The 18,624-nt window shown below is 42.5% G+C and overlaps 1 protein-coding gene across 1 annotated transcript in view; it reads right to left on the bottom strand.

The window, feature by feature from the left end:
- Positions 1-18,624, bottom strand: part of aldh1l2 (aldehyde dehydrogenase 1 family, member L2) — a 40,336-nt gene that overhangs the window by 13,965 nt on the left and 7,747 nt on the right. The window contains exons 3-13 of the mRNA XM_061268593.1: positions 17,618-17,852; positions 14,800-14,965; positions 12,933-13,034; positions 12,610-12,699; positions 8,013-8,147; positions 7,271-7,396; positions 7,026-7,117; positions 6,589-6,733; positions 4,287-4,406; positions 4,068-4,195; positions 3,624-3,774 (exon numbers count right to left, since the gene is read on the bottom strand). Of these exons, the coding sequence (XP_061124577.1) occupies positions 3,624-3,774; positions 4,068-4,195; positions 4,287-4,406; positions 6,589-6,733; positions 7,026-7,117; positions 7,271-7,396; positions 8,013-8,147; positions 12,610-12,699; positions 12,933-13,034; positions 14,800-14,965; positions 17,618-17,852 (1,490 nt within the window). The remainder of the gene's footprint in view (positions 1-3,623; positions 3,775-4,067; positions 4,196-4,286; positions 4,407-6,588; positions 6,734-7,025; positions 7,118-7,270; positions 7,397-8,012; positions 8,148-12,609; positions 12,700-12,932; positions 13,035-14,799; positions 14,966-17,617; positions 17,853-18,624) is intronic.

Below are 18,624 nucleotides of genomic sequence, written 5' to 3'. Positions count from 1 at the left end.
GACTAGTTGAAGTCTATGGAGTGAGTGAGCAGTGATTCCAGTGAGAAGGGAGTTGCAGTAGTCAAGCCGGGATGAGATGAAGGCGTGGATGAGAGATTCAGCGGCAGGGAGAGAAAGGCAGTGCCGGATTTTAGCGATGCGTCGGAGGTGGAAGTAGGAGGTCTTGACAACTGAGCTAACATGAGGTTGAAAGGACAGCGTGGGGTCAAAAATAACACCAAGATTGCGTGCCAGAGGGGAAGGAGTGATGTTTGAGGAGTCAATGGTGAGTGTGATGGATCCAGTTTTATTAAGGGAGGATTTAGTGCCTATGAGGAGGAGCTCTGTTTTGTCACTGTTGAGTTTGAGAAAGTTGTGGGTCAGCCATGCTTTTATTGTAGAGATGCAGGTTTCAAAATGGGTGAGGGAAGGGTTACGGGTTGGTGTCGTACGTATATAGATCTGGGTGTCATCAGCGTAGCAGTGGAAGTCCAGATTGAGTTTGCGGATGACAGTACCAAGGGGAAAGAGGTAACAGATGAATAGGAGGGGCCCAAGAACTGAGCCTTGGGGGACCCCTTGTGTAACTGGGGAGAGGATGGATGTGTGACCGGAGAGAGAGATGAACTGGTTTCTGTTGGTGAGGTAGGAGGTGAGCCAGTCGAGTGCAGTGCCCTCAACACCTAGTTGGCGCAGCCTTTGGAGGAGGATGGAATGGTTCACAGTGTCAAAGGCTGCGCTAAGGTCAAGTAGTAGTAGGATGTTGAGGGCACCAGAGTCTGCAGAAATGAGCAGATCGTTGGTGACTTTAACTAGAGCTGTTTCAGTGCTGTGAAGTGGGCGGAATCCGGACTGGAAGGGTTCATAGAGGTTGTTGGACTGGAGATGGGTGTGGAGTTGGGCGGAGACAATGCGTTCAAGGGTTTTGGAAAGGAATGAAAGGTTGGAGATGGGACGGTAGTTGGAGAGGTTGAGTGGGTCCAAGGTGGGCTTTTTGAGAATGGGGGTGATGGCTGCAAGTTTATAGACAGCGGGAAAGTGGCCAAGGGATAAAGACTGATTAAAAAGGGTGGTGAGGTAGGGGAGGAGGACAGGGAGGCAGGCCTTAGTTAAGGTCGTTGGAAGAGGGTCAAGAGAGCAGGTGGTTGTCTTGGATGAGGTAATGATGTCTAGGATAGTGGAGGAGTCAACAAGGGAGAAGGCAGTGAGAGAGGGAAAGGGCGGGCGGTCAGGAAGGGGGGGCAGGAGGGCAGGGGAGCAGGAGTTATTGATGGTGTCGGTCAGAGAACTGTTGATTTGGGCGATTTTGTTGTTGAAGTTGACAAGGAAGGAGTTACAGAGGGCGGGTGAGGAGGGTGGCTTGGTGACCGGTGGCTGGAGCAATTTGTTGATGGTGGAGAAGAGTATGCGGGGGTTTCGGTTGGTGTTATTAATGAGAGATGAGAAGTAAGCAGATTTGGCAGCAAGAAGAGCATCACGGTAGGAGGAGATGTGTTGTTCAAAGGTTTCGGCATGGACGGTGAGGCGAGTTCTTTTGTAGAGGCGTTCGAGTTGACGGCCAGTTTGTTTCATGGTGCGGAGTTCCAGTGTGTACCAAGGGGCAGAGTTAGTGAATGTAACAGAGGAAGTTTTCCAGGGGGCTAGGGAATCAAGGGAGTCAGAAAGGATGTTGTTGAGCGTGGTGGCAAGGTCATCAGAGGAAGAAGTGGGGTCGGAGGGAAGAGCAGAGGATAAGAGCTGGCAAAGCGTGATTGGGTTTACAGTCTTGATGTTGCGGTAGGAGATGGTGCGCTTTGTGGATTTATGAGGCGAGGGTAGAGGGGCGGAGAAGAGGATGCAGAGATGATCTGACAGTGGAAAGGTGAGAGGACGGGGGTTGGATGTGAGTGGAAAGGAGGAGCATACTATATCCAGGGTGTGGCCTTTGGTGTGGGTGGGGAAGTTGATGTGCTGGGTGAGATGAAAGCAGTCCAGAACGGAGATGAAGTCAGATGTCAGTGGAGCAGTTGGCTGTTGAAGTCACCGATTAGTAGGAGGCGATTAGTAGGAGGCGATAGGAGACTGAGGATACGATGGTGAGAAGTTCAGAGAGTTCAGAGAGAAAAGACGGATGTGACTTGGGGGGGCGGTAGATAAGAACAGCAGTAGTAGAGTTGGGGAGGGAAAAAGCGAGATATTCAAAGGATGAAATAGATGGGAGGTTGAGGTCCAATTCAGTGATTGATAGGGACCGCTTATGGAAGACAGCAATACCACCTCCTCGCCCAGAGAGGCGGGGTTTGGCGATGTAGCTGTAGTTAGACGGAGTGGCTTGGTTGAGAGAAAAATAGTCCAGGGGCTGTTGCCATGTTTCACAGAGAAGGAGCAGATCCAAATTATTGTCCAATATTAGTTCAAAAATAACTAGTGATTTGTTGGAGAGGGAGCGACAGTTCAGCAGTGCAAGGGAGATGGATGAAGGAGCGGGGGAACGGAGATTGTTGAAGTTCACAGTACGGAAGGTGGGGGTGACGGGGGAGCGAGAGTTAGTCCAGAAAGAGGGGATGGGTGAGCCATCAGGGAAATGTCGTTTAAAAGATAGTCCGGAGCTACGGTGGATGTAGCGGCGACGGCGGAGGATCCCAGCCTTGCTGGCAGCTGAGGCGGCAGCAGCAGGGAGACGGTGATTATTGTTGAAATGATGAAGATCAGCAGCAGTGTAGACAAATGGACGAGAAGTTAGTGGAATGGAAGCCCGGAGTAGCAGAAGTGATAGTTCATGCAGGAGATGAGACGTGGCAGCAGCAGGGAATAATCCAGATAAAATGGTAGAAATGGCTAGTAGCTGGTTAACTAGAAGTTGGTAGGCAGTGAAATGCATGGAAGCAGCAGTGGACCGAGTCGTGATGTTGGTGGAGTGGGTGGTGGTGTTGGTCAATCCCGACTGTACCCGTGCAAACGGCACGCCCCAGTGTGTCATGGCGGCACACAGCCGAGCCACGACCGGCGAGCTCGCAGCGAGCGGGTGCTCCCCCCGAGGACGCCGGCCAAGTGGCCAGCAAGTTGGGTTGGAGCCGCTTGCCGAGCCAAGAGCAAGCAGCTACAGGCTCAGAGCCGGGAGGTAGGAGGGTCCGGTGGTGGGTTGGCTAGCTGGCTAGCGTAGCTCGTAGTCAGAGGGAGCGGGATCGCAGAGGTGCGAGCAGAGCTCCAGAGATACGCGGTGGGCAGGAGAAAAGGCGAGAAAATAAAAGAAAAAAAAAACAAGAAACGGGCACACTTAAAACGGGAAAACACAAAACAGACGGGGGACAAACAAATAGCGGACACGGTTTCGGGGTAGAAGCGGCAGTCAACAGTCCAGACGCCAGCGTTGCTCTAACCCGGAAGACAAGAAAAGGGGGCGGGGGGTGCTTCCACAAATTCACAAGTGTTCTGTCGAAGTTTAGTTTCCACGTCATAATTACTGTGACGCTTCAGATGTCCTGATTTGCCCTAAAATATATCAAGTTAAATAGAGCAAATGGAATATTTGTGAGAAAGGGTTGTTGTTTTTTTAGTCCACAAAGATAGACGCCACTTGGCACATTACTCGTGAAATTTCACAAAGCTTGCCCATTTGTTTTGGTGGCACCTGTGTCAAAAGCCTTGATGGCCATCCTTTTTACCTGTATCTTGTCACACCAGCCAGCAAAGTAGCGAAATGTCTGGATGGACATGCCCACATGAGTCTTGAGGGCCAGCGTGTACACAGCTCCGGAGTCGATTGCCTCAATGGTGGCCAACTCCTCCTGGTGTTGCTCCATCAAGTTTGCTAGTCTATGAGGCCAACCAAAAAGTACAAAATTCTGAATTATATCTTGTTCTAATTTGAAAGAAAGAAAACAAATACATGGACAATGTTTTTATAAAATCTGCATCCTCAGAATATATTTTTCTATTATCATCATCTAATCACCATTAATAAACTCAATAATCCACTCCTGCATACTATTTCAGGCCAGATCATTTGTTTTTAAATGTGTAGTGTTTCACTGTGTCAGTCGTCATATTAGTCATGGTTTTCATAAAAACTATCAAGACACACAATTCATCCTTTTGGGACTACTTACTTATATAGTAGATTTCCTCTGTCTCTTGGGTTCATCTTGCCCCAGGGCCCAGTATAAAATGCTGCTTTAGCAGCTGCCACGGCCTGGTCCACATCCCCCACTGAAGCATAAGACACTTTACAGATTACCTAGTCAAAAATTATGACAAGCAGACAGTCCATGTAGTACTTTGAATGAAAAAAGAACCGATGAGCGTTGTTGTTTTCTCAGATGTCTTACAGATCCATCAGTTGGATTAATGGTATCGTAGGTCTTGCCATTTTCAGCATCCACAAATGAGCCATTGATAAAACACTGGTGTGGCATTTTCACAGTCATGCTGTTAATTTCCTTGGTTACCTGATAAAAAAAAAAAACAGGCTTATAATATCAATCATAAATCAACCACAAAGACCAACTGTAAAAATTGCTGATTCTACAAATGGAGGCTAGATAATAAGGAGCTGGTGTCGAGATTTATTGAGCTTTATTGAACTGCCAAAAGGAATGTTTATTGCTAGTGTTAATTGAATTTAATTAATTACCGTGTTTTTCCATGCATAATTCGCAAAATCTAACTAATTTATTGTCCTAAAATCTGGGGTGCGCATTATGCATGGGTACAACAATTTTTGAAGAAAATCTCCCTCAAAATAAAACTTGAAATCACACCTTTCTTCTTGTTTGTTGTCAATCGCGCATCACATTCAGCCATCCTGCCCAACACAGTCAGTAAAATTCATAATTGACAACACATCGTTTGATGCGATGGTGCAATCCTTGATGGTGTGTTATTGTGAAATATTGTTTGTTTTTTAATCTCCATCGCAAACCGGATATCCTACGGAGGCCGCCATTACAGATGCGCAGAACGGATGCGCAAGACACGTCAGCTATATAAAGAGCGAGAGTTCAGTTCTCTACCTAAATGCGTATTATAGGTAATATTTTATTTCACATCATTTGCCTTGTTCGTTTCTTCTCTGCTGTTCACTTCAAACACGCTCCATACGAACACAATGCTCTCGTATCAGACGCTTGCTCGATCACCTGCTCGTTTGCTGTCACAATGTACCCTAGACAAATCCGAAACATTTCTTTGCTATCGAGTTTGCTAGCGCATGCGCAGTGATACTGAGAGGCAGAATAACATCCAGTTGTTCCCAAAGATGATCTTTTTTCTGAAATAATTTTACATTTACGGACTTAAGTAAGAGTCAAAATTTGGGTGCGTATTATACATGGGTACAGGCTTTTTTCCAGCATCGACATGCCCTTTTTAGGGTGCGTATTATGCACGGGGGCGGATTATGCATGGAAAAACACGGTAATTATTGGGATAACAACTGTAATTTACAAAGCTACACATAACTGTCCTGACGTGAGGTTGAGGTTCAGAAGCAAAAAAAAAAAAAAAAAAACACATTAAGCAGGTACAATAAATATTTTCATCAGCTTTTGTTTTGCAAATCACGACTCAGTTTGGGTCACATTACCAAACTCAGAAAACAGGTGAGCCATGATTGGTCGTAATCTGATCCCTGAGCAACTGTGATGTAGTTTAGTTTTCCGTCGACAGCTAAGTGCTAAATTGGCCGCCCCCTGAGACAAATATACGGATGGATTTTGTTTCATTCCACAAGATTCACCAGAATGTTGTGTTTAGACTATGAGAGGCCCATTACTGCAATGAAAATTGGATGTCTCGTGATTGCTACTTGCTATCACTAGCTAAAGTTCTTCAGGTGTTCAAATAAGGTTGCCAGTGAATAGACTTTCACTTTTACAATGCTTGCTACGATGTTTACGTTCACCAACACACACAATGAGCTAATCTGTTTCAATAACGTGCTGATGTTGGCTCCCCTCAGTAGGCCCTAAATATTCTATATTAATTTATACAAACATAGTTCCTCCATCCGAGCACACACACAGCTTGGTAACTTTTTCATTACACATAAGGCAGAGCTCATTAACGTCATGACACATTGATACAAAACATTCAGTAGATCACAAGACATTCTTATGAGGATATGTTTTTCCTTCTTTTCCCCTCCCTTTTCTTCCCTTCCGTATTCTTGCTTGCGGAGAGTACAAAACCTTCTGATCTGGAGCCTGACGTGGTTGTTCTCATCTGCTGAAGTGCACTTGTACTGACTGCTGTGAAGCAACCCAAGATCTTGCAAATAAAGAACATACTATTACTCCACATCTTTGTTTTCTTTGCTCAACGACGGACAACTTGAACAAAACGCAACAATATTTAGTTAAAAATTGTAAAGAAAAATGATTACTCGATTTTTGAAATACAAGGCAATTATTTTGATCATCGTTTTGTGGATTAATATTGATAATATTATTATCTATATTACTTTAGTATTAATTTTCTAGTATATTCTTCCATTTACAAATAATATCCAATTCCAATATTCCAGTATCCCGACGTGGATGAATCTTTTGAACTGCTCGTGGCTTAAGTTATTTCGATAATTACAAACTGCACCCTTTTGTTAATTGTAAAAAAATATATAGATTGACTTACGTGGTCAATGATCAGTTCATCCTCCTGTTCTTCACCTCTCAATTTACGGACAAACATCTGGACGAAGTCCTGAAAGGTGGTTGCCATGTAAATGTCCTCATTCTGCAGGAGGACACCAGCTCGCTGCTTGACCTCCTCCACCAACCTGGACAGAGAAACCACTGCTTAATGTCAGCTTCTATTTATGTATTGGCCTTTCAAGAGTAAAAACGACTTCACTATTTTAATGACTCAGAAAATCCTTATTTGTGGACCCCCCCTCCCTATAAAACAGAGTCCAGTGCAGCAATTCATGCAGCGATTTCAACGTTAGGCGTATAGGCGGGTAAAATATTGGAACGCTTAAAAAATTAAAGACTTAAATTTTAAAGTTACGTAAGCTATTTTGGTTATTGTTTCATTAACAGATGAGTACAAAACATCTCTGATCTCCTTACCTGACCACATCCATGGAAGCAGCTCCGGACTTGAAAAAGTCTGTTGTGTCCTCAATACCTGGCACATTACTGAGAATGCCCTTCCAGATGTTCTGTCATTAAAAGAAAAAAAAAAAAAAAAAAAAAAGAAAATTCAAGGCCACCTCATTTGGAGTCACAAGACATTGGTGGATCAGTGGGGGAAAAAAAAGGTTTGAAAAACAACAACCCGCGTGGTAATATTGGTTTGCAGGAAATTAACTTACCCTCATCTCCTTTACTATTTCTTTTTCGCCATCAGTTAATTCCACACTTTGAGTTTCACCAGTGGAGAAGTACTTTGAAGCAGGTATCATTTTTCCATCTTCAAACTGAAGATTCTTAACGAGAACCTAGCAAAAAAAAAAGCTTAAATTGTCATTTTTCTTTGTTTGTATCTTGATTTGGTTTTTTTCTCTACTATCTGCAGCCAGATCAGCATGAGCAAGCGTAAAATCTTATAGAATGCTAGTTGTAACAGTTGAAAGTTTTACATGGTGCAGAACTTATTTTTGTGTGAATTTGTTTTCCTTTTCTTGTTATTTGTATGTAATTTGTAGCAGTGTATTGTTAATATAAAGTTGCAAGAGAAACCAAAAGTAACTTCAAGGGCGCTTCCTGTTTCCGGCTAAAGAATCGGGAGTCTGACGTAATGCAACAGCGTGATAAGAAACAGCCCGACCTCGTACGCTTTACCGTGAAGTTAAGAAGTTAAGTAGTTAAGTAGTTCAAGTAAAGTACCCCGTAAAGTGGTATGCATGTTTTACTTTTGTATTTCATGTGTATGTTTTGTCTACGTTTATGTTATGTTCGTTTGTCTCACCAGTTCTACGGTACAGCTGTGATGTAAAAGAAAGCTTAGCTCACAGTAAACATCAGTACCAAGGAACTCATGTCTTCTTTGTGAACGAGCTGGCATACCAGTGATGAAGAAATGTGTGGATAATTCTGTAAGAGAGGAGTACTCACTGCTTTTCCATCAGTTCCATGTATGACGAGCCCATTTTTTGTCACCAGACTTTGACTGGAAGCTCCTTCGATGTCCAGTGGCTGGCCAGCCGGCACTGACCCTTGTAACATTGATGATCCATATAGGGTCACACACTGGGGGATTAGATAAATATGTAATTGACCTCAAATTGACTTCAAAACAAAATGTGTATTTGGTGATATGATTTTCAAGAATCAAAATAAGCCTTGCTTTATTAGTGGATCTTTACAAACTGAATATCAACAAATAAAGAAAGAAAGACCACGGACGGGATTACTTTTATTTCCTCAGTTTGTTAGACTCCGAAATCAATAAAAAAAAAAATCCGTTTCATCTACTATTCACAGGTAATTTCAATTTTGACTCTTTCAAGGAAAACCATAAAAAAGGCCAATTTTTGAGTGCCAGCCAATTTAGAGTATTTTGTTTGACCTTTCAAGGCTCATAGAATATTGTTGTATGGCGATGTAAATACAGAAACTACAGAAGGAGAGAATCGACTCTTCTCTAATCACACAAAAATCTTGTTACCTTATTCTATTTTTAGTAATTAGCAACAGGATAACCTTTTGGGAAACTCTTAGTTGAAACGGTCCAAATTCTAGAGACAAGAGATCTTATGCTGCTATCTGCTGGCCATAGATTTTTTTGCATCTTCATGAACAAACCATCCATCCATTTTCTATGCCAGTCCATCCCAGCAGTCATCAGGGGGGACACCCTGAACCAGTTGCCAGCCAATTGCAGGGCACATAGAGGCGAACAACCATTCGCACTCACGCTCACACCTAAGGACAATTTGGAGCGCTCAATTAGCCTACCAAGCATGTTTTTGGGATGTGGGAGGAAACCAGAGTGCCCGGAGAAAACCCACGTGGGCACAGGGAGAACATGCAAACTCCACACGGGGAGAGACGGAGGTGGAATCGAACCGACACGCTGCTATCTGTGAGGCGGACGTGCGAACCAGTGCACCACCGAGCTGCCCATTAACAAACCAGTGTTGGCAAAAATCGTTCTCCTCCCATTCACATACAAAATAGTTCTTCAATTTATATCAAGAGCACTCCATATTAGGAATTGCCATCGACTGCACAGAGCTTTTCTGCAATTATTACTGTAACCTAGTAACTACCGTAATTTTCGGACTATAAGTCGCTCCGGAGTACAAGTCGCATCAGCCATAAAATAGCCAAAAATGTTTAAAAAAAAACATATCAGTCGCTCCGGAGTATAAGTCGCATTTTGGGGGGCAATTTATTCGACAAAATCCAACACCAAGAACAGTCATGAACGAGCAACAACAGGCTAAACCAGGGATGGGCAAACTACGGCCCGCGGGCCACATCCGGCCCACGGGACCGTTTAATCCGGACTGGCAACCCTGAATAAATTGTATCATTAAACATTTTTTTTGGTCATTTTTCCTGCAATGACTGCGTTTCCCCAGTAGATGGGGAACCGCTTGCCTGCGCATTTACTACCGGAAGCCGTGTCAGAAAGCTCGGTGCACACTCACAAGTGCATGTACGTACTCAGTAGTACGGACATGGCGCACTCGCGCTCTATTTGTAGCAGTGCCGAATTTAGAGTGTGGGCTGTGACGACAGCATTCTCGTAATTCACGCGCTGAGCTTTCAGATAGAGTTTTACGCTAAAGCCACCCACAAACCTTCCCCTGGAATCCTTCCATTAAAATAAGTCGCCCAAGGAAAAGCAAGGTGGACACTGTTTAAAAAAGAGTAACCAATTTGGCTCGACGTGACGTTCAGCCACATGAACATTAACATCAACCCGTCACAGATCTAGGTAAACGGACCAACACCACGGATCTCTCCTAAGAATTGCCACAACAAATTTTACTCCAGACTATGACGCACCAGCAAAAAAAAGGGAGACCAACATCACTGTTCCCACTGAAAATGAAGGGGAGGCTCTCAAGTTTGTTGTATAAAAATGCATTTCTAATATGATTTGTACAAATAGCAGGGATTGAAACTAGCGACCATTCTCATTTTCAAACAATGCAGGATGCTCAAGGACATTCTTCAAGATGACATATATGGTCAGAATGTTTGCCGTTTGATGTGATCTCATGAGATAAACATCTTTCATTAATCTGACCTGCAGGCACTAAAGTGATGGAGACTGTTATTCATAATAACAGTGTCGTATTTTATGAAAATCACTGATAGAATTTTTTTTTTCTTTAATGCTGTTAATAAATGCATTTGTTTTCAAAAAACTTTTTTTGAATATCCATGCTTTACTACCTACTAAAGGCCAAAACCTTTTATACAATGACCTTTACAGGTCGTTTATATTACTTCAAACAAACACTACATCCATCTGCTCCTGGTTCGGCCCTCTGGTCCAAATTTAGAACCAAGTTCGGCCCGCAAGTCAAAAAGTTTGCCCACCCCTGGGCTAAATGATAGGTAACGTGACATAAACACAAACGAAGAGCTGAGAACGGCCCTGACGTAAAAGTCAGAGTTATTCAAAAAACTATTACATAAATAACACGTTAATAAAACCATCTGTGTCACTCCAATTCATTAAATCCATCGATCGTCCTTTGTCAACAACACTTCAAAATATTCCACAGGACCATATAACGATATATTCATCCATCCATCTTTTTCCGCTTATCCGGGGTCGGGTCGCGGGGGCAACAGCTTCAGGAGGGACTCCCAGACTTCCCTCTCCCCAGCCACTTCATCTAGTTCATCCCGGGGGATCCCAAGGCGTTCCCAGGCCAGCTAAGAGACATAGTCTCTCCAGCGCGTCCTGGGTCGTCCCCGGGGTCTCCTACCGGTGGGACACGCCCGGAACACCTCCCCAGGGAGGCGTCCAGGAGGCATCCTGATGAGATGCCCAAGCCACCTCATCTGGCTCCTTTCAACGTGGAGGAGTAGCGACTACTCCGAGTCCCTCCCGGATGACCAAACTTCTCACCCTATCTCTAAGGGAGAGCCCGGACATCCTGCGGAGAAAACTCATTTCGGCCGTTTGTATCCGGGATCTCGTTCTTTCGGTCATGACCCATAGCTCGTGACCATAGGTGAGGGTAGGAGCGTAAATCGACCGGTAAATTGAGAGCTTTGCCTTTTGGCTCAGCTCTCTCTTTACCACGACAGACCGGTACAGAGTCCGCATTACTGCCGACGCTGCACCGATCCGCCTGTCGATCTCGCGCTCCATCCTCCCCTCACTCGTGAACAAGACCCCAAGATACTTAAACTCCTCCACTTGGGGCAGGATCTCATCCCCGATCCGGAGAGGGCATTCCACCCTTTTCCGATCGAGGACCATGGACTCGGATTTGGAGGTGCTGACCCTCATCCCGACCGCTTCACACTCGGCTGCGAACCGCTCCAGTGAGAGCTGGAGATCATGGCCTGAAGAAGCCAACAGCACCACGTTGTCTGCAAAAAGCAGAGACGCAATGCTGAGGTCCCCAAACCGGACGCCCTCAACGCCTCGGCTGCGCCTAGAAATTCTGTCCATAAAAATTATGAACAGAATCGGTGACAAAGGGCAGCCTTGGCGCAGTCCAACCCTCACTGGGAACGAATCCGACTTACTGCCGGAAATGCGGACCAAACTCTGGCATTGGTGATACAGGGACCGAACCACCCTTATCAGTTGGCTTGGTACCCCATACTCCCGAAGCACCCCCCATAGAACCTCCCGAGGGACACGGTCGAACGCCTTCTCCAAGTCCACAAAACACATGTGGACTGGTTGGGCGAACTCCCATGCACCCTCGAGGATCCTGCTGAGCGTGAAGAGCTGGTCCACTGTTCCACGGACGAAAGCCACACTGTTCCTCCTGCATCCGAGGTTCGACCTCCCGACGGACCCTCCTCTCCAGCACCCCTGAATAGACCTTACCAGGGAGGCTGAGGAGTGTAATTCCCCTGTAATCCGTGATCAATCTTTGTCCTTTATGTAAACAACCGCCGCGCCACGCCGCGTCGCGCTGCTGACGTCACTTGAAATTTGGAACATTTTTGAAAAATTTTGAAAAAAACACACACATAAGTTGCTCCTTATTAAAAGTCGCCCCCCTAACCAAACTATGAAAAAAAACGCGACTTATAGTCCGAAAATTACGGTACTTTCATTTTATATGACTCATTTATAACTAATGTAAGGAGTGATGTCTACTGTAAACACAGATCTGTCACAAGCAAAGCAATTAGACCGATGCTATCATGCTGCCAACAATTTTCTATTACTTCTCTATTAAGGATCCGTCAGGTGTATTCAAATTGTTAGTACTTTCATTTGCTTTCATTAAATATTACTATGCTGGTTCTTCCATATAATGAACTTCTCTTTAAGTCTGTAGCCGTTATCGCTGGCAGAGCTGTGTGTGTGTGTGGGGGCGGGGCACAAGGGCACAGACACAGACACCCCTGAAATATGCTTGCTGCCCCAGGTGCCAGACCAGACTTTTGTGATTTTTCCGGGAATATTTCTGCCATATTCGTCCCCCAACCCCCACCCACTCCCCATATAATGAATGTTTATCAGCATTTTCCTTTTCTGTTCGTTTTGCGGACCCACCTTGCCATCAATAACAGTCCAGGCACCAGGAATTTTGTCATGGCCACGTATCCAGTTGTGAATTGCCTCAGCTGACTGAGCCAGATTGACCTGATGGAGAAAATAAAAATACTTAAATCCAGACGAAGAACATTACAAATAGAGTCGGACGAGCAAACCTCTCCACCACCGTACCACCAACAAAAATACAGAACCAAAATGAAGAACATATGACTTTTTGTGCTTCAGTTGTTTAGATTTCAACAAAGTTTCTCGCAGACTTCAGGTTGGGATTGTGTTCAAAGTTTGCATTACATAACGACAGCTGCTCTGTATTACCTCACCTTGGCGTTGGATTTCTTCTGTATGCCTTCATAACTTGCACCTTCCTCTGGCTGTGGGATTCGTGGGGCCTTGCCATCAGCAACAAGCTGCACTGCCTTAACCTATTTTGTAAAACAAACTGCAATTAATTACTCTAACAACATATGCATCCATTTTACACAGATTTCAAGCAATCGTAACCTTAAAATCCAGAAATTTATTAATTGCGTGTGGGAAAGCGAAGGTAGGCAGATGCTTGTAATTGAATATTTGTCAAATTGTTTGTAACATACTCAACCTTTGTGGTTCATCTACAAAGTATAAAAAAACAGTAGGACAATTCAACATCAGACAGACAGACAAAAATTAAAATAATCAATCCATTTAACCTTATTAACCACGAATATGTACACAATGTGGGCTTTCCAAACAATCTATGAAAGCTGACATGATGGGCTGAAAATACTTTTGTTTTACTTAACAAAAATGATGGACATGACCCTGAGTTTCGTAATCACGACAGGTGTTGTTTTTTTGCTAAACCTAAAAGTTGAAATACACCATTGGAGTCCGTAGTTAATGAGTGTTCATTTCAAAACCTTTCCCACTGAAAGTTGTGCATTAATGACCAGAGTGAAAAGTTCAGTGGGATTGCGTCATTGTTTGTTTTTGTCAAGTGGAGCAGGAATGAGAACCCAAATGCAGGAAAGTCAGGCTGGAGTACATGCAAGGGGTAGTTTAATATTAATGAAACAAAGAGCAAAACAAGTCACTGGGATAATTACAAAAAAAGTTACCAGGAATCCAAAACAGAAACAAAGTACAGTCAAAACCTCAACATACGATTGTTGAATTTTTCAATATTATTTGACTCAACATCTGAAGTAATTCCCAACGTACGACGTCATCAAGGTAAGCCCGTTTGATGGCAAGACGTCGGGATGACGTCAGCGTCACGTTATCAAGAAGGCTAACGCAAAGTAGTAATGGTGAAAAAAGGAGGTGATGATTTCCTTATAATTAAAACAAGAAATATAAAAAAAACATGAGCGCGGAGTGTGTGAGTGATCTTGCGAAACAATATGGCCAGAACATGTCAACAATTTTGATGATCGAGTGATGACGATTAAGCAGAAAGAAGCTCTCAAAGCGGTCAAGCCATCCAAAGGGATCACCATCATCTCTAAACGTCACAGCCCTACCGTGGAAGATGGAATGCCTTTTTTTTTTTTTTTTAGAAATGTGCAAAGCGGTCGAGTGATGGTGAGGAGGAAAGTGAAGTAAAGAAAAGACAGCCTGAATCGAGTGGACGTGAAGAGGGTGAAGATGAAATTTAAAAAGAAAACGTAAAAAAAAAATTTAAAATTAATATGCGACGTTAGTTTTAAGTTAACGTTATTTAAATTGGATAAAAAAAATGAAAAATGGTAAAAAATATATATAAAAAATATATATATGACATAAATAATATATGCCATATAAAAAAAATAAGCTAAATTGGTTTGAAGTTCACATACTGGAAGTTACAATAAGATACGGAACGTATGTACGCATCTGTGTCTCTACAGTGACAACAAAACCCCCTTTTTATTGATTATTTCTTTGAAATTGTTTTTTTACATATCTCTGATATAATGCATTTATTTAGGAGTTATCGTTGTTTTTTGGGTGTGGAACGAATTAGACGAATTACAGTGCATTCTTATATAACTATTTGCTCCAACACACAACTATATCAACATACAAAGTAGATCCCAGAACGAATTAAATTCACATGTAGAGATTTGACTGTATCAAAAGAAACAATGGCATAAACAAACTTGAAACCAACAAGGACTGACAGTAGAAGTAACAGTAGAAAGATCCCAATGACCTTTCAATGGTTACCATTGCCTTGATGCCTTCCGGAAAGAGGAACCGGTTGTAGAGTGTGTCTACAGTGTCATTGGGTTCAACAGCACACTCCCTCTGCAGCAGAATCGGTCCGGTATCCAGACCATCATCGGCCCAAAATACCGTGAAGCCAGCTTTTTTATCACCGTGGATTAAGGTCCTGACGACACAAAGGGCAGAAAAGGAAATTACAAATTACTTTATATAAGTGATTGGTGGAGATAAAATTGATGTAAAAATTGGTATGCCTCTTTTGGGAATATAATAAAAATGTCCTTTGACTCCTTGGTTTAATTTTAGAAAGTAGTTTTGGTTGCAAGCACCAGACTGATGGAATGACTTCAAGCAACTTCAAAACATTTAAGCAGTGCTGTATTGACTTTTATGTTATCCATTGATGCAGATTTGACCAATAAGAATGATATGTTTTTGTCACTTTCCTTTTATTTGATTATTTTACATTTATTGTTTTCCATTCAAATATTTACACACAACAACACAAGTTGCTTAAACACTGTCACATTTGTAAACAACTTTCTTCTGCCATCATGCCATCACAGAACACATTTGCACGTACTATTAATTTCTTTTGAGAGAGGTGAAATTCAGAATACATGGCTGGGATCATGTAGATCAGCGGTCCCCGACCTTTATAGCACCAAGGACCGGATTTTTGTCAGACAATATTTTCACATATTTTCATTTGATGATGTCACGGTTTTTGCAACAAAAACCTCTCAAAACAATTCTAGAAAATACAAATCAAATCAAATGTCCAAAGTATCAATAAATCAAATAATCACGGACTGCACATGTTTTTTCGAAGTTTTCTTCGCAAAAATCGCCCACGTTTGAACTCGAATCCCATTTCCGCAAAACAGACAAACCACAGTCTTTTCAGCCAATCATATAGCGTGACGTTTTCAATAGCGTTAGGGAGCTGATCTGAACACTGAGTGAATGTGGTGCCGGCTTTTAAGGTGTGGCGGATAAATTCAAGAAGATTCACCAAAATTATACGATGGGCATAAAAACAATAGTATTGTGGTGCCAAAGGAAAGGAGACGGATGTGTGTCGCAAAAAACTTTACTGAATATACTCGTAAAATGAGGAATAGAAAGAACACACACCACGGTATCAACACACCCTTCAACCTTTAGCTCAATGGTGGACTTCTGTATGCAAACACCTATGCAACTTTATTCGCAGCGTCCTCATAACATCGCGCCAAAAACATGAGTAATGTGTTTTGTTCACGTCACGAGGTTTAGGAGAGAATCCGGTCCATATTTCAAAATAAAACTTGCTCTGACTCAGATAAAACGGAAATAATGCAAGTTATTTATACTTTCTAGTGTGGCCCTGTACCAGTTTGCGGCCCCGGAGTTGAAGACCACTGATGTAGATCATGTAGGCACCCCCCTTTTATAACTGAGAATGGGTCAAGCTACATTCATCGTTTAATGTGCCCCTGATGGACCTAAAATATATTCCAGATAAAACATCTAGAAGTAGTGTTTGCCCAATGTTTTCGCTTCTTTCTAGCAGAAGCCTGACGTTCCTCTGACCAGGGACGTGCGGTCAGAGGAGGCAAGGGAGGCTACGCCTCCACTACCATCATGAAAAGGGGAAAAACAAATTCAATTGTTTTTATTATAGTCATTTTCCTTTTAATTTCAATAATTTTGTATCATTCTGAACCAAAATCGCTGAATTTTTACAGTTATTTTAAAACCGAAGACGATTCACTCGGAGGAGGCAACGTCCTGTCTACCCTCCTCTGAGGATTGCGTAATCATACGTCTGCCTATGTTGACAGGGTATGCAGTTAGACTGAACTGATATCTTTATGTCGCTGTTTAAGTGTTCAAACACTGTGGCTATATTAATTAATTTCCGTACTTAAGCTGCTGTATATATCTTGTGTTTTATGTCATCTGCCTGTAACGTCGTGTTTCTTTAGATGAACAGAACGGCTTTGAAAAGAGATCTTACGGAGGCTACGAAAAAAGATTTTCCAGCCTTATGGCAGGGGGTGCTAGTGATCCCGGGATGCTTCATGCGCCTACCTGTACAATAAGAGATCTCCAGTTCAAATTTACAGTGAACAACTGAGGAGCAGTCGTCCATTTGTTTCGTTTTACATTCAGTTTTTTTTTTCTTCTCCATTTTTACATTTCGTTTTACAATGGAGGATTACATATCCAAACGATTTTCAACTATGGATTTTCGGTCCAAGCAGGAGGTCTTCAGTAAAGGAATACCAACTCCGGAGTTAAAAGGTTTGATTCGGACAACGGGACTTTGGAACGGAGTGGTACGCACGATCGAAAACAAGTGTTTGATTTCACGTGCTTTATTGAGTGTTTTTATGTGTGAAGACTGCTGATATGAGATTTTAATTAAAATAGTTCAAATTAAATAATGAATAGGCCACACTAGAGCAGCGTTTCTCAACCTTTTTTGTGACACGGTTAGGTGCCGGACAAATTTTACGGGGGTGGGGGGGGGACGTCAGTGCCTCCCCAGTCATGACCCTCACCGCATGTCACTGCCTCTGACTTATCAGCGGAAAGGTTATCTCAAAGTTCCAGCTGAGAAAAAAACGCTTCACAAGATGTTGCCACCAGGGACGCAGTACATTAAGTGAAAATCCATGAATACCTATAAAAATAAATGTTTTTTTTTTGTTTGTTTTTTATTGCCATTTTTCATTGGTTAACATGAAAACAGGGAGTTAATTTAAATAGTAAGTGAAAACGGAGAATGACAGTGATGGACTACTGCCTAATGGTCACAATAGACTATTACCAGTTGATGGCTGAGGCTCCTCTGTGGAGTGGAAGGATGGAGGGGTGGTAAATGATGGAGCCATGCTTGGGATAATCGATGATGTTCATGGGGATGAACTGAGAGCAGAAAGGCATCACGTTGATGTCAGCATCCACCGCCATGTAGGCCTCGACTACTTCTGGGATGGGTTTTCCTTTCACTCGCCACCGTGGAAACTTGAACACTGGTGTGCCATCCTTCTCTGCTGCCAAGGCTGAAAAAGCAAGTGACGGGAGTAAATTTTCCAAATTGCCACTATTGTTTTAATTGGCTTTTATGATAAAAAAAATGTCCTCAGTCGTGTTGGTGCATTTGTCAGATCACAATTGAAATATTCTGAACAACTTGTTTAATCTTTACATCATCACTTGAGTAAATTAAAACACCAGTTGCAAATGCTTTGGCACATTTTTTTTATATTTTGTTGTTTTGTCTATTTTCTTTGTACTTTGCAATGCTGCCTTTGCCTTTTTGTATCAGTGTTTTAAAGTTAGTATTTGTTAGTATTGCCTATCTGTTTGTTTATCTGTGTATTTCTGTATTTATTGGATGGATGGATGGATGGATGGATGGATGGATGGATGGATGGATGGATGGATGGATGGATGGATGGATGGATGGATGGATGGATGGATGGATGGATGGATGGATGGATGGATGGATGGATGGATGGATGGAATTGAATCATAACAGATTTAAAATGAAGTCCTGTTTTTTAATAAAGGGATGGAAATCAAACATTTTCAAATTGGATTTATCGATCAATTGCCAAAATAATTACAATTAAAAAATTATTATTAATTAGTTGCAGCCTTACAATGTTTTATTTGTCAATAACTTACAATAAAAACAATCGTGTATCCTCTCTCTCCAAACCAATCTTCCACAGGGGTTAAGATGTAATTTACAATTTCAACAAAAAAAATGGTCAAACCTTTTAGCCAAAATTAACATCACACATCCTTTTGAAATATCAACTAATGATT

The sequence above is a fragment of the Syngnathus typhle genome, linkage group LG21 (assembly GCF_033458585.1).
Source record: "Syngnathus typhle isolate RoL2023-S1 ecotype Sweden linkage group LG21, RoL_Styp_1.0, whole genome shotgun sequence".
NCBI classification, from domain to species: Eukaryota; Metazoa; Chordata; class Actinopteri; order Syngnathiformes; family Syngnathidae; genus Syngnathus; species Syngnathus typhle.
This window is presented reverse-complemented; position numbering and strand designations above follow the sequence as displayed.